The sequence below is a fragment of the Dermacentor albipictus genome, chromosome 7 (genome assembly GCF_038994185.2).
Source record: "Dermacentor albipictus isolate Rhodes 1998 colony chromosome 7, USDA_Dalb.pri_finalv2, whole genome shotgun sequence".
In the NCBI taxonomy this organism is placed as follows: domain Eukaryota; kingdom Metazoa; phylum Arthropoda; class Arachnida; order Ixodida; family Ixodidae; genus Dermacentor; species Dermacentor albipictus.
In genome coordinates, this window is record NC_091827.1 from 95463536 (window position 1) to 95489284 (window position 25749).

Consider the following 25749-nt stretch of genomic DNA (forward strand, 5'->3'; position numbering starts at 1 on the left):
TATTTTCTCTGATGTGACCATTTCTGGCTTGCGCATGTTCAGATGCATAACTAATATAACTCGACTTGCTTTCGACTTCTTACCCTTTCACTTTCGCCATACAGCCGCGATAGAGTGCTCCCCCTCAACACTCTTCTTGTTGCGATTTACGCTTTCGACGCTCCAGTAGTACACCTCCCCCCACCCCACCTCCCCGGGGGTTATTACTTAATAGTCCGTCAGTGCATCCCTGAGTGGCGGTGTTCTCTTCCGGCCAATTTCACGCTTCGGTGATAGCCCTCATCACGGTGTTACCATTTGTGCGCCTGCCATTATTCAATGGTATGGTAGCCCTCAAATCTTTTTCTGCTTTGAGAAGCTTGTATTCTACAACCTTCGTCTGCTTCAGCTCATTTTTTATCACCATCTAGCTTCTTGATCTTCTTCCCAAGCTTATCTTTCTCATGCTTTAGGTGTTCTAGTCGCGAGCCCGGCACACAACCTACGGTCGAAATCCTATGAGGGAGTGCGTACCGCTTCTGGTCACCGGGATCAGGCCACACTGCAGGCCTGTTTATGCACTTTTATCAACACGTGAATTCTTTTTTTAAATCCGGTTGCAAATTGCGCGGCACCGGGATTCGAACCACGGACCTCTTGCACGCGAGGCGGGTGTTCTACCTCTGCGCCACCGCTGCAACTCTACGCCACCACTGCACCTGTGGTTGCGTCACTTCATGACAGCGACTGAGTTATTTCATCACTCAGCCGCTGTCATGCAGTCGTTGTAATGTCTCTGTACCCATTTAAGACGTCGGTAAGCGAGTGTCATAGGTAATCTAGACGTTATCGTGGTATTTGGCGTGTAGCCGAAGCCACGAATGTTCCATATGCTTTTAATGAATATCGCCTGAGGAGCAGGGTCTGTCGCTACATTGCTCGAATGCTATTTGCATTGCCGACGACAGCCCAAACGAGATGAGTGCTGCCGCAATTCTTTAATATACGTTTCCAAGGCATTCACTCTAAAGTAATTTACAACGATCATCATTGTGATAAAGCTGTGATTTGTCCCAATGCATCCAATTGATCTTCCTCTTTGGAAGAACGCTGTGCCATATTTCGCTCGAAGCGCTTCGTAAAGAACTGATGCAAACATTTGTATTGCAAGCTCCCGTCTAAATGCATGGGAGCGTAGTAAACGCTTGAGCTGACACCAAGTGAGCCAAGTTAAACAACACTGCCAGCTATATCGCAACTACATTATCATGGACCATTAGTTAGGCTGACGAAAAGGTCATTTAAGTGAAGACGACACTGACGCTGCACTAGGCCTTTAGGTCAAGTGCAGCATAGTTGCTTGTAAATATTCCACCATATAGCTTCTCATCTGTGCTTTTCCACGCAATCTTTTTGGTGAAGGTTTGCGCATCGTGTTCACCTCATGGTACTTTGCAGCGGAAATTATGACGAGCTTTCCATCATGGCTCTTTGAGACGACCGCTCGAGCCAAATGCCTCCAACACTTGCGGTCCGATTATCTACCTGGCACTCTCCGTTCCCCATCATGCTGGCGTATTCTCGGGATAAGTTAATGAATACTGTATGAGCTAGAACAACCTACATGATCTCATCCACACCAATACTGGGTGGACCTCCACTTTCATGCTCAAAAACGTGATGCATCTCAAATATGGTTTCCTACACATGATGATTATTCATACACTTGGGATATATCTAAACAAATGCTGCGAAACTTCTCCATTTGACGAAGAAATGCCATTATCTATCCATGTGTTGATGTCAATAGAGCCTCAAGTACATTCAATACGTCTTGCTTCTGTGGCGCGGGAATATTTTAGCCACTCCCGGTAACTCCCGTTTTAAAGGTCTCGTGGATGACGCGTTCAGCTTGCTTGTCTTGAGCGACTTGTCGGCGGTTGACGCAGTTATCAAAGTTTGCAGCTGGCTAGAATTCACAAAGGGCCAACCCATTACTCTATAGTTTGCCCTTCTACCTAGAAGCGCGGTGACGTCTTTCTCTGCTGACGTTCCCGGTTCCAACAACAATTGTATTGTTACCCACACCATCTGGACTGAGAATGAGGCAATATATCTGTGGTTTCCTCTTTCCGCTACAAATATTCTTTCTGTGTTTGTCTTCTCTCCGCCTTCGCGAAGTCACAAGGTCCTTAAGACTGCCGTGGAAAAGGCCTGTAGTTTCTTATCGACGCTTATTAAGGTGAAAGCCTCAGGCACCTCATGGGTATAAAAATTGTTCGGCATTATAGAAAAATTTATCTTCCCGCATTATGGCGCACAAAATTCAATGGTATTAAAATTGATGGTGAGACCCACCACCGTTGGTGGGCCCCGAACTCACCACTTTTGGTAATAATTAAGAGAAATTTAGTTAATGCAGTCGAACTACGGATATTTGGTGAGAGTCGAACCCTGGAACTTTGCTTGCAGCAAAGTTCATTGGCACCAAAGTTGATACTGCCACCATTGATCGTCGAACACACGACCATTATTGAGAATTGAACCTACGTCCTTTGCAGTTAATGAAGTCGAAGTTAAGTAAGGCACAATTAATTAGGGTATAGTTATCAGAAAATTCGAACACACGACCTTTGGTGGGAGTCGAACCGTCATCATTTAGTGTTAATTATTACGAGGTAATTAAAGCACTCGAGCCTGTGAGCTTCGGTTTCAAAACCGGTTTCGAGACTAAATTGTCATCGATACCAAACTGCTGATTTACGCATTGCCCCCATATATGTCCATGAGTCTTTTTTTTCATATAATTATTACAAGGTTTTGCTCGTCTGACAGATCCAGCACTATAGAACCATTGTATTCAGTGTCCTAATCTGGAGTCTCCATGTAGACGTTCATATCTCGTATTATTGTAACCTCACCTAATTAGCTGAACTCATTATTAACAGTTCTTAGATAGTCGATCAGTTCTGTATTTCGGCTTTGCTATCACTACCTTTCTTTAGGTAAACTACTCCCCACCACAACTTTTTTAGCTTCCCAGCCGCATTTCGGTGGTGGACAAATGCGATGCGCCCGTGTACCGCACTTTGAGAGCACGTTCAACAAATCCAGGTGGTCAAACTAAACACGGAGGCCCCTTCCCCCTCCCCACCTACAGTGTTCCTCAAAGACAGACCAGGGTTTTGGCGCGTGAAACGCCAGAATGAAATGTGATTGAGCTGCATTGGAATTTCTAGCCATTTATCATGTTTCCGGTCACTACGACCACCCTGAGTATTGATGTATAAAACCTTAAGGCCTCTCTAATCCTCCCTTCGGCGTTGTTACTAAACTCTTTCAGGCCCAAATATGCTCATTGCTTATGTGTCGCCACATTCAGTACATAACACTTCTTCCTGGATGCGAGTGACCAATTTAAAAAGATATTGCTCGTTCTGCGAATTGACGTCACACGATGTCATCTATGTGCTCGCTCAAATGTATACCGTGACGCACAAAAGCGCCGTCGTGGCCCGTTCGGTTCGCTTACCGCTTGACGTCAATGACTGTAAAGTTCACTGCTTTAGGCAGCGTCCAGATGTTTCTGCTTAGTACGTGCACTGCCCTTTTATTATTTACCTTTCAATTTACACTGCCCTTTAAATTTCATAGCGCCTGCTTTGAAACTTCGAGCACCATGCGCACTGCAATCTGCGTGTCCTCGGAGACTTTCCTGAGTTCGTTAGACCCTCCCGATATTTTCTTTCCCCCTAATTCTCATGCCCCTCCGTACATGCAATACATTCATTACTCCTCACATTAACAGCAGAAGATACCGCTCCTTCATTGCATCCTACACAAAAAAATGCACAGGGCTCTGATCTTCTATAATAAAACTTTGGCGTTAGAAGTGACTTTTTTATGGTATCGAATGAAAACAGTACAGGCAGTATCACTGCAGGGCCAGGTAATACCTCGCATAAAATAACAGAAACACAGTTGTGTATGCATAAACGAAGGCATTAGATATAAGGAATAAACATGAAAAAACAACAATAACCAAGGGAAAGAGAAATACGGCCATAATGGAAAACGCAGCGCTATGGGGATACAATAGGTGCGAGGTAATCCGGTATATCTGGAAACGTGTAAAGTTTCCATGACTTACATATGGAAATGCGTGGTTACTTGAAATCATGGGTACAATGAGGACTCGATGGCAACTAAAAGTCGGTGAGACGCCTCGCATTGTACGTTTACGGGAAGACTGCAAATGGAGCTCTGTAGGGCAATAGAGGCTGCAGAAGTCCGGAATTGAGGGAATTTCAAATAAAAATTGATTTTGAAGAACGGCTGACTAATATGGAAAAATGTTAATGGGCTGGGAGATCGTTTAGGTATTTGTGATGAAAAGCCCTTCAGAGAGGGTGCCACAATCTCATAAATGGCCGCAATTCAAAGGAAATCTGTCATAATTACCTAAGTAAGCAAAAAAAAATCGGGATAGAAACAATGTATGATAACTGCTTATTTTCGAAGCAAGATCAAGACGCCTTACAATGCGAGGTTGTAAAGTGGGGCACACCAAGGATGATGGTGTGTTTGCGGAGGTAAGGTTAGGAAAACGATGTAATATCGATTATTAGAACGTCAAGATTTGTACCCCGCTATTGGTTTAAGCTCTTCTAGCCTACTTTAACACAATTTGTTCAGGGATAGCAGGGGGAAAGTAAACACGTCTACAGTATGTATTAGTAAGAGGCTATTGGAGGTTTGGTGGCAGAAAGGTAGTGAGACCGCGAAGAGCGGTGGTGCACAAAAACGAAGTTCGCATCAGTAGTGGTACAGAAAGTCATCTATATCTATTTTTTCTCAAGTGGCCATTTCTGGCTTGCGTATGTTCGGATGCCTAACTAATATACCTAGACTTGGTTTCTTGCCCTTTGACATTCGACATAGAGACGCAATTGACTGCTCCCCCTCCACACTGTTCTTGTTGCGATTTCCGCTTTCGTTATTCCAGTAGTAACGCCCCCCCCCCCCCCCACCACCTCGCCGCCCTGGGGGCTATTACTAAATTGTCCGTCACTGCATTCCTGAGTGGCGGTGTTCTTTTATGGCCAATATCACGCGTCGGTGGTTGCCCTTGTCGCGTTGTTATGATCTATGCGCCTGCCTTCGTTTGATGGTATGGCAGCCCTCAAATCTTTTACTGCTTTCACTAGCTTGTAATCTATTATCTTCGTCTGCTTCAGCTCATTCTTAATATCGCCTTCTAGCTTCTTGATCTTTTTCTCAAGCTTACCTTTCTCATTCTTTAGATGTTCTGGTCTCGATCCCGGCACACAACCTGCCGTCAAAATCATCTACCTTTGCTATGCTTACCGACCCAAACCACGTTTCACCCAATGAGAAGAGATGCTCGCATTCCGTGCAACTCATGTTATGGCTCCTCTTTCCAACCATTCATCGTCGTCGTCATCATCATGGAGCTATGTTTATGTCCACAGCGGGATAAACATTTCTCCCAGCGATTTCCAATTACCTCTGTCTTGTGCTGGCGAATTCAAAGTAATAGCTCAATCCCAAAGTGAGGTTACGTAGCAGTGAAGCCGTCGTGGTCGTTGCATCGTCGTGAGTCTAGCTTTGTCATCCGACTATCCGCACGGCGTCGTTGCGTACCTTGTCTCACAGCTGCCGTAGTGACAGCATGATGATTCAGCCTTCGCCACACCAGCTTCCTAATGTGACTGTCGTCACGTTTGCGCTGTCAGGCCTTGTAGTCTTCGTCATATGATAGTCCTCGTGTGTAGTGGCCTCATTGTTCTTCGTTATACCATCGAAATAATTTAGCTAAGAACATCTCATCATGATGCGCTCGTCATTGTGCGCCTTTGTCATTCGATCAACGTCACTCCTCCTTAGTCGTTTCATCACTTAGTCACTGTCCTGCAATCATCGACATGTCTCTGTGCCCATGGGCGACGTCGCTAAACGGGTGTCAACAAATCGAGACATTATTGTGGTATTTGGCGTGTAGCCGAAGTAACGAATGTTCTACAAGCTTTAAATAAATATCGATTGAGGAGCACGGTCTGTCCTACCTTGCTCTAATGATATTTGCATTACCCACGACAGCCCAAACGAGATGACTTCTGGCCCAATTTTTGAGTATCCGTTTTCAAGGTGTTCACTTTCAAGTAATTTACAAGAATCATCATTGCTATAAAGCACACGATTTGCCCAAATGTATCCAATATATCTACCCCTTTGGAAGAACGCTGTGCCAAATTTCGCTCCAAGTGCTTCTTAAAGAATCGAGGCAAACATCTATATTGGAAGCTCCCTTCTAAATGCATGGGGGCGTAGTAATCATTTCATCTAACACCAGCTGAACCAAGGGAAGCGACAATGCGTGCTATATGGCGACTGTGTTATCACGGACCATATTGAATCGGCTCACGAAAAGGTCATTTGTGTGAAGACAATAGTTACGCTGCGCTTGGCCTTTAGGCCAAGTAGAGGATAGTTGCTTGTAAATATTCTAGCATATAGCTTCTCATCTGTGCCTTTCCACGCAATATTTTGGTGGAGTTTGGCGTATCCTGTTCTCCTCACGGAATTTTCCAGTGGTAAGTACAAAGAGCTTTCCATCGTGGCTCTTTGAAACGACCGCTCGAGCCAACCGCCTCGAACACCTGCCGTCCGACAATCTACCTTACACTCCCCGTTCCCCATAATCGTGGCGTACTCTCGGGACAAGGCACTGAAGAATGCAAGAGCTAGGTCAACCTAAATGAACCGATCAACACCAATATCTGGTGGACCCCCACTTTCATGCTCAAAAACGTGATGCATATCAAATATGGTTTCGTACACATGAAGAATAATGCTACTCTTGGGATCGGCAGAAGCTGCGAAATTTCTTCGTCATTTGCCAAAGAAATTCCGTTATCTGCTCGCGTGTTGACGGCAATAGAGCCTCAAGTACACTCAATGCGTCTCTCCTATGTGGCGCCGGGCTATTGTAGCCATGTTTGAGCCAAAGGTTACTGACATTTTAAAGGTATCGTGGATGACGCGTTCCGCTTGCTTGTCTTTAGCGACTTGTTGATGGTTGACGCAGTTATCAAAGCTCCCCGCTGCCGAGTATTCACAAAGGGCCGACACATTGCCCTATAGTTTGCCCTTCTAGCTAAACACGCGAAGATGTCTTGCTCTGCTGACGTTCCCGGTTTCAACAACACTAGGATTCTTACCCGCGCTGTGCGGAGAGGATGAGGCCCCATATTTGGGTGCCTTTGAATATAATTCTCCAATACTGCGGCACTAGCAGTTACCCTCCTACAACCATTTTTTACCCGCCGTGGTTGCTCAGTGGCTATGGTGTTGGGCTGCTGAGCACGAGGTCGCGGGATCGAATCCCGGCCACGGCGGCCGCATTTCGATGGGGGCGAAATGCGAAAACACCCGTGTTCGTAGATTTATGTGCACGTTAAAGAAACCCAGGTGGTCAAAATTTCCGGAGTCCTCCACTACGGCGTGCCTCATAATCAGAAAGTGGTTTTGGCACGTAAAAACCCCAAATATTATTATTACAACCATTTGTCCGCTAGAAGGTAGCAAACATGAGACGACTGCCCCAATTATACACCTCCGCCCTACCCCATATCTTATCGGTAGCGCTGCTGCAACCAGTGTGAATAGCGCATTGCTAGCAACAAGCCTATTTGTTTCACTCTTATTGAATCTTGCACAGGCGTCTCCACTGTTGCAGCTGCTAGAATTCTTCAGCCCAGATCGCCTATGCTGGACACTGTCGATGAAAGGGGTTTTCTTGTCCCTACACTGGAAAATCCTATAATGTCCTCACTGAAGCTTCTCGAATTAACTGTACTACTCGCGGTCACGTTCACCCTAACGCCCACAATCTCTCTCGCCACAGCCCCGCCGCTAATCCTCGACGGCCTACGGACGCTTCCAGGAGAAAAACTAGAAACTGCATGGCTTAGAGGTGACATTACATTGTTCCTTACACGGAGAAATCCTCTACTAACGCAGCCCACTAAAATGAACAAGGCCGCGGTATTCCTTTGCATATAAAGGAGGAAAGTTAAATGTCATGAGCACTTGGCTTCATAAACGAAGAAAAAAAGAAGATGTCACCGTGTAAGGGTGACGGCTACTCTTATTGGCATAGCAAAGAGAACAATGTAGAAAGTCCCATGATTACGCTACTCCTTATAGGTAAATATTAGCTCAACTCGATACGTGTTTCTATTTCGATATATAGTAGGCAAACAATTTCAGACCCAAATTACCGCACCTGCTGGCAGGTGCCTTCAGCGCCTTCGCAGAGGAAATTGGGAACGCTGGCATGATGAGCGGCATAGGAGCCAGCTGTCAAAGACGACGAAGAGCGCACGAACAGCGGCATGGCCGCGTGGACGGGGTTACGATGAGGGACGCCGACGAGCTAGTTTCGTAGAAGACGAGGACGAATGTGTTAGTAGTGGCACCATAGTCGCTCTTTATCCCCTGAGCTCCTGTGACCACTCAGCCTTTGTGACCGAGCTGTCACGAGGTCTCAGGGGGTCAGATTTCTCGCTGGGTTCCGTCATCCTTGACCGCAAGGGAGAAGCCCAAGCGAGAAGCCCAATGAGTTAATCTTAACGAAAACCCCAATTTCATTCAGGAAGAATTTCAGAAGGCGACGCCTCAGGGTCAAACAATCACCGAAGTGTGGTAGTTTGGTCGCGATGGCAGTCTCTACTGTCCGCCAGACCAGCCCTGTATTAATGTCATTCTGAAATGTCCAGCGTTTGCCTCACCTCCCGTCAGTTCCTTCATTCCTGCTCACTGAGCTTGCGTTAGAGAACTTCTTGATGTGGTCGACTCTAGCGTTAACCCTTCAAACCTTTTAAAATGTTGAGTGTGGCGGTCGCCGTGCCCGCATTTTGTTGCTCTCGTTTATCTGAGCAGAAGGAGATCCCTACAGAATCAGTCATTGTTACCTTCACTGGAGCATTTCCTCCGAGAGAGACCAAAGCATGGCCACTCATTTACCGGTTTCAATCAATATCTGCTCACCCCCTGCAGTGTAGTATGTATTGGCGTAATACGCTTAGCATAAAGGGTTGCCAATCGGTTCCTGGCTCTGGTAAATATGGCTAAAACCAAGAATTAGAAAATTTTTGATCGCGGGAACACTGTTGCCCCTGCAGTAGCTCTCACTCAGTTGACCATACTAACTGATTCGCCAGAACCGCAAGAAATACAAATTTTGGAAAGAATTTCGCAGAAATGATGCTCAGAACAGAAGCCTTACGGCTTTATTTTCTCATAGCTTCGGCGTCAGAGAGGGCACTGCAGAAGGAAATGAAAAATTTACTTGTGAGCACATCGGACTCATTGCCAAAAATGGCTAGCATACAAATGACTTACATTACATTACAAATTACATTGCTATTGATTTATATTTTCTCTGTAGCCTACACTCACATTTTACCCCTGTAGCCCACACTCGATCTTTGCATTGCAAAATCCTGGTTATCAGTAGAAAAGTCATTTTATGTAATAATTACCGTACATTCTGTTTAGGCCGCTGCTGCTGCCGTGGTGCTGCACTCGTGGTTGCTGCTTAGCTATTTTCATCTGTTAAAACCGGAGGCATCTCTCAAAACCGGAATGCCTCATCCGGAGGCCTTCTGAATACTAGCGGTATAGATATTGCAATTACGTCCTGCAGAAAAGCCATTATTTTTGCCGGAGACGGTAAACCTCATCATATTTGTGGTGGTTGAGACCGTTTCGAGCGGTACTCATTTGAGAGAATGGGCTTCTAACAATAATTTATCATGCATAAACGCAACAACAGCTACATTTTTTTTAGTAGGCAGTCACGTTCCGCGGAAGATCTCACTTTTTATTCTTGTTATTTATCCCTAAATGGTCAGCTATAAACTCGATCTCAAGCAGTGACCATCTTCCTACACTTTTTCGGCTCGTGTTCCCATTGACTCAAACTGTTATCCATTCCAATATTTTTGGTTAATTTCCGCACATTGAAAAAGGTTTCACACTTGGCATTATCGATTCAATAATGGTACAATATAGTAGAAAAGATCATCATTTTATTTTCTGTTTTCAAAGAGTCCCTAAAAATGTCTCAGTTCACTGCGCACTCCACCAAAAGTGGGTCTTCTAACCATGGGTAGAATGCAGAGTGCTCAAATGGTTACAGCATAAAAATAGCACATTTGCAAAAATTACTTCTTAGTAAGTGTCCAATCATTGCAGAGACTATAAGTTTTCGGCAGCAACATCGAAAACGACAGTTGCAAATGCGAAAGAAAACTTTCATTGTAAGCACTTCGACATTTTTTCAAAGCGCGCCAACAGAAAAGGATTGAGCGCGTGGGCCCGGTGGCATTGCTACACCAATAATAAAAACTTTATTTAGGATATCACCGTACGGGTTGCTTGCCTTAGTAAACTAATCTATAAATAATCCAGAAAAATAGTGGGTAGGTTAAGTGCAATGTTTTGCGAAACATTGCTGTTCCTTCCATGAATAGCAAATTTTCAAAGAAATACTGAACCCTTGTTTTTCCTGTCTTTTTATGCGTCATACAACGTTTGCAATTGGTTTCTTCACTGTCCTCAATCAACTAAACAAGGTGCTTTGTGTACATTTCGTTCGAATAAGGGACAAATTGTGGCTGATGTTCGCTCAAAGTTTGAATATGTGGAATATTTTCGAACTTAAAATTTATGCGTGCAAGTGCCCCAAGAATCTATCACTATGTTTTGAGAGTGGCGCAAAGTTTAGCCAGCTACCATGAAATACCTACATATGCTACCAAGATCAAGCACTGCAGCAATAGACATACTACAGTGAAGTATCTGCGTTCGTAGGTAAAGGGGTGTGTATTGCCTACATCTTAAGCAAAACCATTTCAAAGAAAATGTCTTGAATTCTCACGCCGCCCTTTTTAGCTCTTTCCGAACGCCCCCCCACCCCTCCTCCCAAAAAAGAAGAACAAAAAGAACTGTGCGCGACACAGCATTCACATTTGGCAGAAGTGATGGTTATCTTATGAGAAATGCGGCCGGATTGTTTAGCCTTACTGGCTTAGTTATGATCGTTACAAATAATTACCTAATTCGAATCCTTACAATATCTCTCTCCGTGATACGACGTCTAAAAAAACGACTACGACTACAAATACGACTAATACGACTAAAAAAATTATCTTGTTTCAAGCTCGTGAAAGTAAGGTCCAGGTAATAGGTTACGCGCAAAGTTCTAAGTGGGTGGGTTTCATGCGGCTTCAACAATAAATGCATATCCAATCGCCCCAGAGCGCTATGATTGTTTCATGGGTAGACACAATTTCATATTAAAATATTTAGCGCGCACAATTGACAAGGACAGAAGGAAGGGGGACACACGAACGCTCGTGTGGAAGCGCTCGTGTCTCCCCCTTCACTCTGTCCTTGTCAATTGTGCGCGCTAAATATTTTGCTATGAATTCGTACCAACTCGCCCAACTATCAGTTCTGCTGTAGACACAATTTCCGCCATTTTTCTGGCAGAACAACAAAAGCCGCGAAGACGCAATTTAGCGAAAATGGGGGCAATGCAATGGCCAATATTTCTGCGGAGGTAAATGCCTGTCAAATGAAAGCTGCTTTGGTAAAAATTTCAGAAACATTTCGAAAGTTTCATATGGCCGTTATGAGCTATGCTTACTGATAGCGCGAGATAACACTATTTTGCGCCAAGTTCCTGTTTAGTGGAAACAAAGGTCATGTTCAGTGGAATGTGTGGCGAAATTTTAACTATCGAGCCAAGAATAAAATCGTTTGAAATAAATACTCGACTCTCATTTCTACAGCTTTTTCTACCTATAAACTCTTTATTGAGGATGATTCTGAGATGTGCTCCATGAACTAGAAGTCGCACATTGTTCACATTTGTTTACGTGTAGAGACAGGTTATAGATAATGTGAACTCGTTTATCTTTTACGGGTGAGCGCTTTGAACGTCTAAGAAATGTTATCGCTCAGCGCAGGACACGTCTACATGTATCGGAAGTTTCTAGAACGTTATCGATGCTTCTATCCGCTGTATGCTGTCACCGAGCCTTGTGTAATTTGATTGCATGTACGCGCGACGCGAATGGTAAGGACTTTGTGGAAGGCTCGTGGGTCCCAGCGGGTACTCTAGAACATTCGACGATTGATCTATAAAAGCCGACGTGCTTGACCCACTGATCAGATTTTGACGATCGCCGTTAAACTGTTGTCACGTTGAGTGACGAATGAAGAACACAGTAACGATACTGTGAAAGACGAAACCAACTTTTATTGGGCCAACCTCCAAGGTCAATCCTCATAGGTCGCGAAGCTTCGGGCGATAAGCGGTCCAGTACAAATTGTTACCGGCATCAGCAAGGGGGTTTATGGGAGGAGCGATAAAAGCGCGATTATGTTTGGAGGGAAATAACATTGGGAAAGAAAAAGCATTCTTTATTTCAAGTAAGCCACAGTTAAGTTCATTCAAGGAAAATAATATTCCTGGTCAATTTTATATATTTGTGACGAGGTACGAAAATAGAAGTTTATTTAATTTATTATTATCAATAAGTACACTTCTTTTCAACGCCCATCATTACAGCCGGTTGCATTGCCGCTATCACTCACAATGCAATGCACGTCTTGAAATGTGGAGAAAGGCGCGCTCGTAAAGTTCACCTGTTCAAATACACCCCCCTGACACGTTGTGCATTTTCGCTTGTCGAAGTTTGTCTGAATTTGGGGATGTGGGTGTCTTCATCGCTCCTTAACGTGTTTAGTGAAAAGTAGTGAGTTACGACCGCCAGGTAATTGTGTGGCTGTTTTCGTGCGACCGCGCTAGCCGACGGGCTTGGCATCCGACGATAGCATCAGGGCTCTACAGCTAAAACTTTCGTCGGCCTTCAAAGAAAATATGTTCTCTGCAGGGGTGTGGTTTCGACAACCGTACGGCTGGCCTTTTCCTGCATCGCTTTCCGTGCTGAAAGCTCGAAACGCCCATTTAGTCGAATGGCGGGGCATTTGAATATGTAGTTCCAAAGGCCGACCAACAAAACAAACTTCGCGCCTTTCAAACAAAATGACGTCACTTTTGCTTTTAACGGATATGGCGGCACATTATTTCTTCTTGCGCCGGAAGTGTTCCCACCACATACAGATGGCGCAAAGCCTCATGAACCGCCGATGAACCTCCGTGTTTTGAACGTATGGGCTCCTATGGAAGCTTCGCTAAGAGGTATATTTACCTTGGAACCTGTGCCCGCAAAAACAGGCTACATTTAAAGAACGGCGACAATGGCGAATACAATCGGCGACCATCAAAATCTGATCAGCGGGTCAAGCGCGTCGGCTTTTATAGATCAGTCATCGAATGTTACAGAGTAACCGCTGGGACCCGCGTGCCTTCCGCAAAGATCTACACCATTCGCGCCACGCATATATGGAATCAGATTACACAAGGTTCGGCGACAACAGACAGCAGTAGAAGCATCGAGAAGAAGGGGGAAAAAGCTGTGAACGCAACGTGAAAAACATTCTGCCCCCTACACTATGGCATGGTGTCGAGGAGCTGCTGCTCGATTTCGAGGAAAATACAATAAAATACGCATATTCGAAAGTTCAAGATACACACAGCATACGTTGTGATACAGGGATAATTACAGCATTTACAGTTTTACGCAATTTGAGATATTACAGAGCTAAACACGGGTAAAAAATGACGTATTCGAACAAGAGCCCTTGGTTCGAGAAACAAATAAATGTGGAAATGTATTTATATGGCAGAAGCCATATTATTCATCATGAAAATATTGCTGACAAAGCTGGGAAGTTTCCGATGGCATAAGGTTTAGTAAATTAATTCCCGATTCATAGATAACGTGGAACCATTTGCACACGCTACTGTTTGGTTAATGTTAGTGTGGGCAGATAATATACACTGTGATTTTACGAGCATACCAAGGGATTCAAGGTGATAGCAAATGGAACGAAGCCGGCAGAGGCGTTAGATTGCACGTCGCGACGCAAGCGAAGGCAGGCAGAGTGGTTGTTTTAGTGGCGTAACGCTACCTTAAGTCTAGTATTAAGAGGTGATGAAGCGAGCGGGTTGATCTCGATTGATTTTAGGTGTGCTATTAGTTAATCCTGCTATGGGTGCCAAACTAAGGACGCAAATTAGGAATTGCTAAATATTATTTATTTCTTATTTGTTGTTACACTTCGTAATTTCGTAGAGGACAAAGCGAATTGCCTGCACGTCTGCAATGCTATTACACATGGTGCTACATGTAAAACCATGCGGTATTTGAATGTTCTGCCCTGTATTGGCTTCTTGCCAAGACAACAGCAGCAGCAGCAGCAGCATGCACAGCTACTAGTGTCCTTAAGAGCTCACGCTATCTTTGGTGTAAAATGTTCTTAGGCAGCTCCAAATTAAGTCCCTCGCGAGTGCCAAAATTCAAGCACAACATTTATGAATACGGACACAGTAGACACTGAAACATTTGGACGCAAGGAAACATTGAAGCAAGAATATCAGAATATATGCACTCCTACAAAAACAAGTGCTAAATCAAAAAATACAAAACTCGGCCTGAATTCTTTTTTTTTTCTGGTTGTTCTACTACACAGAATTCCTGAAAACGTCAGACGCGTCAAAAATGATCTTTGTTATGAGAAATCCACGGCGTTTTCGCCACTCACCACTTCGAAAGTAGCCAGAACGACTCAGGTAGCAGAACCTACAGCTCCACCACGTCCTCCCAAGGCGCGAGGCCAAGCCGTAAGCACCAGTTAGTTCTTGCAAGCATGCCTGACAGCAAGGGCCAATATATCGAGGCCTAATATGAGTGTCTACGATTATAAAGAAAACTGCGTGCGATAAATTCGGCGCCGACCGCCCAACAAGATGTGACCAATGTCCTACACGTGATGCGGCTCTGCGAAGGAGTAGGGCGGTTGTCCACCGTCCGAAGACTGCGAGCGCACTGGGCAACGTGTACAAGACCCCCGGCGCGTCACAACGAAGGGATTTGGCACCACATACACATTTACTCTCCCATTTCTGCAACGGACAAATGAAGCTACCCACCTAACACCCATGCTGAACGTCGCTGAAGAACGAGTTCCGAAAGAGTGCCTCAAGCGCACCTATGCGGCCACATTGAAATGTTCTCCAATGCAACCTTGAAGAAATCAGCATAATGACTGTCATCATGTGATGCGCTTCTAGTATATTGCCCTGCCCGAACACGTGGCAAAAGTGTCTGCGAGTTGAGTGAGGGACATGCTGTAAATAGCGTAGTCTCTTCAGTGACGTTTGGTCTTACAGTCGGCGTTTCGGCTTACAGTTGCTAGCCTACCTGGCCCTATTCGTCTTTCGAAAACGTCATTATTAATGCCACGAAACTGTTGTGGTCTTCTGCCGTGTTTTAGTCGAACACAACTTTTTTTTTTCCTGGGGGACGTCTTTACACCAATTCTAGCCTTCTCAGATGCAAGCTTGCCCAGCAGACAGACGATTGCATGGTATATTACACATGGCAATCCAACCATACCGTCCTTTCCACATGAAGAGCCATGATAATATTGAGGAGATAAATTCACATGTTACATTTGCAGTGAAATACCTTTGATCTAGCTCCTCAGAAGTCGACACTGCGCAAGAGTGCTTAGGCAATTGAAACCGCAGTCTGGTGTGGGTGTACAGAATCCACAAAGGAAAGACTCCGTAGTTGCTTTTCTATAAAATCTCTGCAATCTTCGCCCTGTCTAAAATAACTTGTGGTAAAATTATTGCGCATCAGAATGAGTCGCTTTGCGAATATGAGATCGTATATATACTACGCAAAAAACTAAGTGCAGTCATCGATGCTGCCGACCTATGTTTCTCGAATGGTCAAAATCTAGCTTTGTACAAACCGCTGAATTGATGAAGTGCCACAGACCTAGTCTTACGTTCAAGAGACATCTCATATCATTGAGAACAGCCTCAGACAAGAGGAGCAGCGTCTCTTTCCAGATATTTGCACATATCACCGGCTTTCAGAGAGACGGTCACATATTATGTAATGTAATAAGCTGGAACACATGTACCTTGGATGAATCTTCCGGTGAACTCTTTGCAGATGCACTGCCGAGCAAAAGAGTGGCTACTTTCGTTTTGAAACTGCGGGATCATTTCCCTACTGCCGGTTTGAAGCTAAGGAGCCTTTAAGCTCCCGAACACGCAGAAAAATGGAGTGGTATCTAATGAGTAAAACCACGTGCTTTACCAATTTCATTTAGTATTCTGCAACATGCGGTCCCCTCACAATCTTGTGTCATGGGTCCTCGTTCCGTGTAAACTAAACAAGCATAGTTATCCGTAATCTCTACGGAATTTATTTCCGCGTTATGGTTCCCGGTTTTCCGTAGAGCGCACTGGTAGACTGCTGAACTGTTCAGTCCGTTTTCATTTTAACTGTCTTCGCCGTATATTTTTTTTAATAATAATAATAATAATCTTTATTTCTCTCTTTCCACAGAATACAGAATGAGAGCGGACGTAAGGGTAAAAGCCGCATGCAGCGGCTTGAAAAAAAACCCCATTACGCCCCACATGACAGTATGACGAGAAGCAGCTTATTCATGACAAACGCAGAGAAATACTAGACACATTGGAATACATTGCGAAATTTGTGAACTTACAAGGGCAAAAAATACAGTAGGGATCAGTAAGAAAATATACGTACAAAATCGACAACAGCCTTAGCGCATTTGTTAACATTGTGTGACGTAAGAAACAATAGCGCGACATACAAAAACAGAACGAAACACTATACATTAGTGCAGGAGCGGCAAAACACTAATTAACTTATTTTTCGATATTTCTTCCAGGGAGATGTTATTATGTTCAAGTGTGTTAAGGTAACAGGGAAGTTTATAGGCGCTTGATTGAAATCGGTACACAGTCCGACAAAACGGTGTAGACCAAGTGGTGCAACGGCGTACATTGTACATGGGCACATTGCTTTGAAGGTTGAACAGTGTCAACATATCTGTGTTGTTTGTTCTAATAGCATTCTTGTACATAAGAATTAATCTGAAGGCATAAAGATTAGGCGCTTGAATGATGCTAAACTCGGAATAATAGCTTTCTGTGTGGGCATACCATGGTATGTTAGCAATTAATCTTATCGCACGTTTCTGGGTAAGAGTAATCTTGGATAAATTATGCTTCGTACTTGTGCCCCAGACAGTGTGGCAATAGTTAAGTATTGGAACTGAGAAAGCATTGTAGATTAATAGTTTAATTTTTGTTGATAGCACATACCGTTGACGACATAGCACCCCATTCACTTTATTCCTTTTTGATCTTACGTTATTAATTTGGGCATCCCAATTAAGCGATTCCGAGAAGGTTACTCCCAGACACTTGATAGTACGCACGATTTCAATATAGTTGTTCTCAAACTTAAGCATAATATCCTTTACAACTTTGTTTTTCGCTCGAAATACTATGGCTTTAGTTTTGCTTGTGTTCACCTTTAGGTAATTTTCCTGCGACCACTGACACATATATTGCAAGAACTCATTGGATAAGTCATTTTCTCTACTACAGGATAAGTCATTTTCTCTACTACCCGTAATGAGCACCGTAAGGTCATCAGCGTAGGCAGTAAGGTTCACCGGTAGCTTAGTGTAAAATATATCATTTAAGTAAACTAAAAACAACAAAGGGCCTAAGATGCTGCCTTGCGGCACGCCCGATCTTATGTATTGGCCATCAGACAGAGCTTCATTGTGTGCTACAATTTGTTTACGATGTTGAAGGTATGACCGTATCAAAGAATTAGGAATCCCTCTTATACCGTAGTGGTTTAGTTTATTTACTAACAAGTCATGATTGATTAAATCAAAGGCTTTCGAAAAGTCAATATAAATTCCGAGGACAAGGAGCTTGTCTTCAAATGCATTTATGATGAGTTCCTTTTGCTTGAGCAGTGCCAACTCAGTGGATCTTTTTGGTCTGAACCCGAACTGATCATTCGACAAAACGGAATGCTTATCTAAGAAATTCGTTATTCTCGTGTGAATAATTTTTTCTATGCCTTTAGAAATTACCGGTAGAATAGAAATTGGCCTATAATTTGACAGTTCAGAGGTATCGCCTCCTTTGTGTATCACGATAACTTTTGCAATCTGCATCTGCTTAGGAAATACTCCACTACCGAGACAAAGGTTGAATATGTGTGTTAATATTGGGGCTAGCAAATCAATTACATACTTTAGAGGTTTTATTTGAAAACCGTTAATATCTAAAGCCCTACTGTTTTTAAGATTTCTGAATACAGAAATTATTTCATTTTCGTTTGTAGGGGGCATAAACATCGACATCGAGACTCCTGGTGCTTGGTGAATTGACGTGTTTGGTGAATTAATAGGAGAGCTTGCTGTATTTGTGATATTCACAAAGAAATCATTAAAAGCATTTGAGAGATCCTTCCCTGTCAGCACAGCACCATCGCGCATAATGCAGTTTGGACCACTGTTGTAGCGACGTCCAAGCAGTTTACCTAGTTCATGCCATCGATGCTGAGGGTTCGTGCTAGAATTATCTGATAACGAATAGCTGAAGTATTCGTACTTGGCTTGATGTAGTTCTTTGTTCAAGATATTGCGATATTTCTTATATTGAGAAAATTTCACGGGATCCTTGGATTTAATGAATTGCGCATATAGTTTCGTTCTTCTTTCTATTTTTTTCAATAAGGCATTCGTAATCCATGGTTTCTTTGATTTTCGTTTGCGACAGCATTTTAAAGGAAAGCAGTTTTGATATATTTGGTTTAACACAATCATTAGTGCATCGTACGCAACATCTGCGTCAGGTAGCGACAATATATGGGAAAAGTTGGCTGTACATATTTCATTACGAAAGGTGTCGAGGGATTTCGAATCAATGCAGCGATAATAAGACACCGGTGATTTAGAGGCATGTTTAGGGTTGGTATTAGCAATAAAGGAAAATACTGGAAAATGATCACTGATGTCAGTTATCAAAGTTCCGGAAGTTATAGTGCTTTTATCTTTGTTAGTGATAATTAAATCTAAAGTAGTTGAAGTGGAACAAGTTACGCGCGTTGGAACAGTAATTACATTCACAAGAGCGTAAGAATCAAATAAAGAAGCAAATTCTGTCTGCTCTGGTGACGCGGTTCGCATATCAATATTCATATCACCGGAAAGGTATAACACGTGCTCATTTATAGACACATAATCAAAGAGTGCTTCTAACGATGAAAAAAAACTTTCAAGTTTTCCGTCTGGAGGGCGGTAGACAACACAAAATATATTTTTGTCGCTCTGAACGGTTAACACTTCACAGTCCGGAGTGCAGAACGTGAATTTCTCAAGTATTGTTGCAGGAAGCGAATTCACAATTTGCAGCGATACACCACCACCTCTTCGAGTTTCCCTGTTATTAGCGAAGTGAGTATAATTGTCTAACACAAAGTATGTTGAATCATCGTGGTACCAGGTTTCAGTAAACATTATTGCATGGAATGAAAAATTAAGGGAAGTAAACAGGCTATGTATTTCATCAGTCTTGTTGCACACAGAACGACAGTTCATATGAAAAACACCAACGCTATTTTCACAGTAAACGCTATTTAGATCTGCGATAGAAGGAAGTTCGATGCATCTTATGGGGGCATCCATGATTTTTTTTTGCTTATTTTATTCAGATCATTCGAGCTAGTGATCCTTAGTCTGGCACTATTTTCAGATTTGCGGGCATAAATATGCCCATCACGCACCCAAACAAACTTCCAGTTCGTTTCACGCTTTTTGGCGATTGCCTGCGCAAGGAGGCGCTTCCTTTCAGGACACAGGTGCTCATTGACGTAAATGGGAACAGATTCAGAAAACCCAAGTTCATTAGCCGTTAGGCGCTTTCGTCTTCCTTTCTCCAGCACAGCATTTCGTTTACGTCGGAGTGCAAACTGGACAATAATACTCTTTCCAGTTTGGCTTCCTGGTGTTGAAACCCGGTGGCACACATCAATATCAGACGGTGATATGGGTTCCCCAATGCAGTCACCAAGCTTCATCATGATTTCCGTCAGTTTTTCATTAGCATTCACTGGTATTCCTTTTATTTCTATATTGGCGTTTCGCGAGTACTGTTCGCAGTCCACGATTCGAGACTCGTTAGATTTCGCTTGACTTCCTATTTGATCACAACGTGACTTTAGGTTGTCATTTTCAGTGCGCAAGCGTTTATTTTCTTCTAGAACTGCTTTCAGATTAGTTACCATCTCATCAAATTTGTCATCAGTAGACTTTAGATTAGCTTTTATTTCTCTGAGTTCATTTCGAAAGTCTCGTTCCAGAGAATCTTTCAAATTCTTGAGGTCGATCCTAATTTCTTTCTTCAGGTCCTCAAGGGCAGATACCAATTCTTTGCTTATTTTTGCCATGATAACAAACAGTAAGTTACAACAAACACTGGTATGCTATCGTATGGCAGCAGTGGCGTGGCACAATTTCAAGTGTAGTGACGAAGTTACAAAGGAGTAAACAGATGTCACCAACCTGCAGCAAAAAGATATTGCTGTCAGTCCATGCGGATGCTCCAGTGCTGTTCACGCCACTGCTGCCATTTGGTCGGTGTCCAACAAGGTCCCGGTATTTGTAGCCTTTTCGCTGATGACGTCAAAATGCTTCAGCAAACCAGCAGCTAGGAACAGTCCGCACGTGTCGTCTTGTGGTCAGCGCTTTGCTCGGGGTAGCGGCCGAAGGGCGAAACTTGACCGCACGTGGCAGGTAGGCCCAGGATGTAGATAGAAGACGGATGATCAGAACGAACTGATTACCGAACCTGCAGCAAAAAGATATTGCTGTCAGTCCATGCGGATGCTCCAGTGCTGTTCACGCCACTGCTGCCACTGCTGCCAGGGATTATAATAACATTCAGATTTGATTGGAAAATAATATTTATTGTGGAATGAATCTACAGTAATAGAATATTATGTAGCTGTGCCAACAACCCGCGGATTTTTTATTTCAAGCACTTTCATGTATGTCATATTGACGCTAAAAAAGATGTGGACAGGGGAAGGGAACGCCAAACGACGACACGGGCGAAGTAGGCCAAACTCAAGTTCTTCTCAAGGACTTTCTGTTGAGGTGTTTTTTTTTGTGCTTGTCCATGAAGCAATTGCGGAATTCATCGAAGAGTAGACAATGGAATTAAACTGTAATAACAACCCGGCCCAGCAAGATGCGAACACTGACGGCGCACCAGTCCAGTACTCCTATTTAACGTGCTAAATAATAGAACCATTTTAACGTGATATCTTGTTCTCTAAAATATACGCCTAACGTTCTAATTTAATTACCTATTCGTTTATTTATTATTATCACCTATACTTTGAAGTAAGTGTAACGTGGATGGGAAAACAACTTCAGAATTGGCAGCAACAAGCATAAAATAGTTTCATGCCGGCCAGCCACATACTCCAGCTGATGTTGCGTTGTGTCCATGCACAACGTGCCTACTTTAAAGCCCAAGCAGTGAATTAGGTCGTTTTCAATGATATAAATTATGTATCAAACGGTTTGACTAGCACGAGCTACTTATTCTACAAAGAGCAGGAAAGGAATAGGTACCGATATGTTTTCCAGGAAAGCGGTCTCTGCGCTGTTGACAGTGTCCTATGGTTATCACGAGTTGTAAACCAATGGCCATCACAGCAGCTTCACAGTGAATAATTTCACGTTTGACCTCTTTGCCGGGTGGCTTATTGCCCATAACACTTCAGTTTGAAATTCCATTTCTGGATGTTCGCTTAGTGTGTGGACAATTTTTACAATTCGCTACAACCCCAAACGCTCATTTCTTTTGCCAAGAGAGTGCCACGCATTTTCCTTCTGCGCGATCAATTGCTTGCCTCTGCGGCATTTCTTGTATTACTATCTTCCCCGTCAGACGTGCGCGAATGGTTTGCTCACAGCTTTCTTGTTACTGGGAAAATTGAAGGTCAGTGCTGACACTTGATGAACGGTAGCCTCAGCCAGCACACTGGAGTTCTAGAGGCTTTGACGTTCCTAGTAAATTTAACGCTCGGAACACGTGTCCCTAATCTCGGTCAAGACACACTGAACAATGTAGATATCAAACAGGAGCATGTCTTAACTACATCAAACTAGCAGGGCGCAATAAGCAGAACCATGTGTCCTTCATCTTTCAGGTCAGCAAGCCTGTTGGATAAAAACTGTGATCCTTAGTGCAATGTTACGAAGGTAAGCACTGCTCTCTACACAGTCACCTACTACTATAAAATGTTGCTTTGTTCACGTGCAGTTAGATAGCACTGCTTGATTTACCGTGTGCTGTGTTTACGGTTTTCCAACATAACCGTGATGCTGAACGACATTATGGTCACATATATAAAAACTCAGCGTACATCGTGTCTCTCTAATGCACGAATATACTCTTACAAGCTTTAGAGCATGTTCTGTAACGTTCCTGCATATTACGAATAACTGAAACTGCTGCGATCTTTCCAAAATTCAGGCAATTAGTTTATGACTCGCTATCTTAGCAGCAATGCACACAGTGCGGTTAGTTGAATTCTTTCATAAAATCTGCAAAGTGGAAGGAAATTGGCATAAGGGTCGGTGCACTAAGACGTGCTGATTCAAAACTCGGGAAAAGTACGAAAAGCAAGAATAAACATGCTATAGCATCGTAAGTTGTGTCGAATTTTCCTTCATTCCACAATAAACGCCTAACAAGTGCCAGATCACTCAAAAACAAGCCAATTGAAATATCTAGCGAAGCATATGTAACAATGGCAAAAAGTACACATTAGGTCAAGTAACTCGCACGCTTCCTTACTCCACAATACACGCCATACAAGCGCTAACCAGAAATGTTGGAGGTTCTTGATTTGTGTGGCACGCAGAATCAATAAGTAGTCGCATCAGCGCACATGTTTTGGATTTCGCAGCAATTAATACTGTAACGAATAAAGGCGACCATGTGTGGGTTCCAATGTCTTTGAGATGTGGCGGCATCCTCCGTGACAGACCCCTGCTGTTGGAGTACATGAATTCAGAGCCCTGAAATTCGCTAAAATTTGCAGATTTTTTTTAAGTGAAAAGTCCCCGGCCACGCCATCTCTTGCTAACAGAATTCAATAACGCATTAAACCACTGCTGGCAAAATACTCGTCTTTCAGTTGCTCACAGAAGTTGGTTTCAGTTAATCTGAGCGTTTTTTTAGCCGTAGTGTAAATAGCGATTGTGCTATTTTGAAAGAACGCAATGCCTAGTGAAAATAGCGTTAAGAGCGGAAGTTTAAAAGAAACCTTTTTGTTTTGGAGGGACGCCTTTAACAAGTAAATAAGGAAGACTATCGCTAAATATATATGAGAAAAAGCGGCCACTTTTTGGCACTCATTGATTCTATAATGCGAAAGCAGTGCATGCCCAGTACGCGAAAACGTGTCGGCGTAATTAGCGCGACCGATCGATGGCACCAAAAATTGCCAATGGTGCAAAAGGCAAAACGGCATGCCAAAAATGCACCAATTGACGTCAGATTTCTCAGGAAGCTTCCTGTAAAGAAATTAAAACATTAGTTTCGAATAAAAAAAAACTGGTACATTTCGGTCTGGGTGGCAACTGAAGTTGGGCATCCGGAATGCAAGACCAGCACGCTTCGCCGACGCCACGGTGGCTGCACTGTTCTGACTGTCGAGTAAAGGTGAGGCGTAGTGCATGTGTCACTGGACACGTCACGTCGTAGCTATTGGGCTGACTACAGGCGTGGCGTAGTGGATGCATCATTGGACACGTCACCTCGCATTCATCAGACTGAATACACGTGTTGCGTAGTGGCTGCATCGTTCGACACGTCAGGTCGCAGCCATCGCACTCACAACAGGCGTGGCGTAGTGCGTGTGCCATTGGACACGTAACGTCACTACTATCCGGCTGACTACAGGCGTAGCTGGTGCGTGCGTCATTGGACCAGTCATGTCACAGCCATCGGGCTGACAACAGGCGTTCCGTAGTTGGTGCATCATTGCACATGTCGCGTTGCAGCCATCTGACGGACTACAGGCGTGGCATAGTGCCTGCACCAATGGACACGTAACATCGCTACCATCTCGCTGACTACAGGTGTACATGGTGCCTGCGTCATTGGACACTTCACGTCGCAGCCATCGGACTGACTACAGGCTTGGCGTAGTGGATGTATCATTGTACCCGTCACGTCCACGCCATTGGGCAGACTACAGGCTTAGGGTAGTGCATGTATTAAGCATGAGACGTCGCAGCCATCTGACCAATACAGACGTGACGTAGTGCGTGCACTATTGGGCATGTAACGTCACTACCACCTGGCTGAATACAGGTGTACCTGGTGCGTGTATCATTTGACACGTCACGTCGCAGCCATGGGGCTGACTACAGGCGTGGCGTAATGGGTGCTCCATTGAACACGTCACCTCACAGCAATCTGACTGACTACAGGCGTGGCGTAGTGCGTGCACCAATGTACACGTAAATTCACTACCATCCGGCTGCCTACTGGTGTACCTTGTGCGTGCGGCATCAGACAAGTCACGTCGAAACCATCTGGCAGACTACTGGCGTGGGGCAGTACGAGTATTAAGCACGAGATGTCGCAACCATCTTGCTCACTACAGACGCGGCGTAGTGCGTGCAACATTGGACACAGGTGTACGGGGTGCGTGTGTCTTTGGACAGTCATCGGGCTGGCTACAGGCGTGGCCTAGTAGGTGCATCACTGGACACGTCACGTCGCAGCCAAATGGCTCGCTACAGACGTGGCGTAGTGCGCGCACCATTGGACGCGTAATGTCGCTTCCATGTAGCTGACTACTGGTGTACCTGGTGGGTTCGTCATTGGACACGTCAAGTCGCAGCCATCTTACTGACTGCAGACGTGGGGTAGTGGGTGCATCATTGGACACGTAATGTCGCTTTCATATGGCTGACAACAGGTGTACCTGGTGCGTGCGTCATTGGACACGTCACGTCGAAGCCATCGGGCTGTCTACAGGCGTGGCGTAGGGGCTGCATCGATGGACCCGTCACGACCAAGCCATCTGGCAAACTACAGGCATGGGGTAGTGCATGTATTATTAAGCACAAGACGTCGCAACCCTCTGGCTCATACAGACGTTGCGCAGAGCATGCACCATTGTACACGTAATGTCGCTACCATCTGGCTGACTACAGGTGTACCTAGTGAGTGTGGCATTGCACAGGTCACGAAGTAGTCATCCGGCTGACTACAGGCGTAGGGTAGTGGGTGCATCATTGCACACGTCAAGTCATCGCCATCTAGCTCACTACAGACGTGGCGTAGTGTCTGCACCATTTTACACGTAACGTCGCTACCATCCGGCTGACTACAGGTGTACCTTGTGCGTCATTGGACACGTCACGTCACAGCCATCGGGCTGGCGTAGTGGGTGCGTCATATTGCACGTCACGTTGCAACCATCTGGTTGACTACAGGCGTGGGGTAGTGCGTGTATTATTGAGCACGTAACGTCAAAGCCATTTGGCTGAATAGAGGCGTGGCATAGTTCGTGCATTAGTGTCATGTCATGTCACAGCCATCGGACTGACTACAGATGTGGTGGAATGCCTGCATCATTGGGACGTTACGTTGCAGCCTTC

The 25749-nt window shown here is 44.3% G+C and overlaps 1 protein-coding gene across 1 annotated transcript in view; it reads left to right on the forward strand.

The window, feature by feature from the left end:
• LOC135896988 (salivary peroxidase/catechol oxidase-like) overlaps window positions 1-25749 on the forward strand; it is a 122073-nt gene that overhangs the window by 22135 nt on the left and 74189 nt on the right. Inside the window, exon 2 of the mRNA XM_065425550.2 lies at window positions 22278-22329. Coding sequence (XP_065281622.2) covers window positions 22319-22329 — 11 coding nt within the window. The 5' untranslated portion in view covers window positions 22278-22318. The remainder of the gene's footprint in view (window positions 1-22277; window positions 22330-25749) is intronic.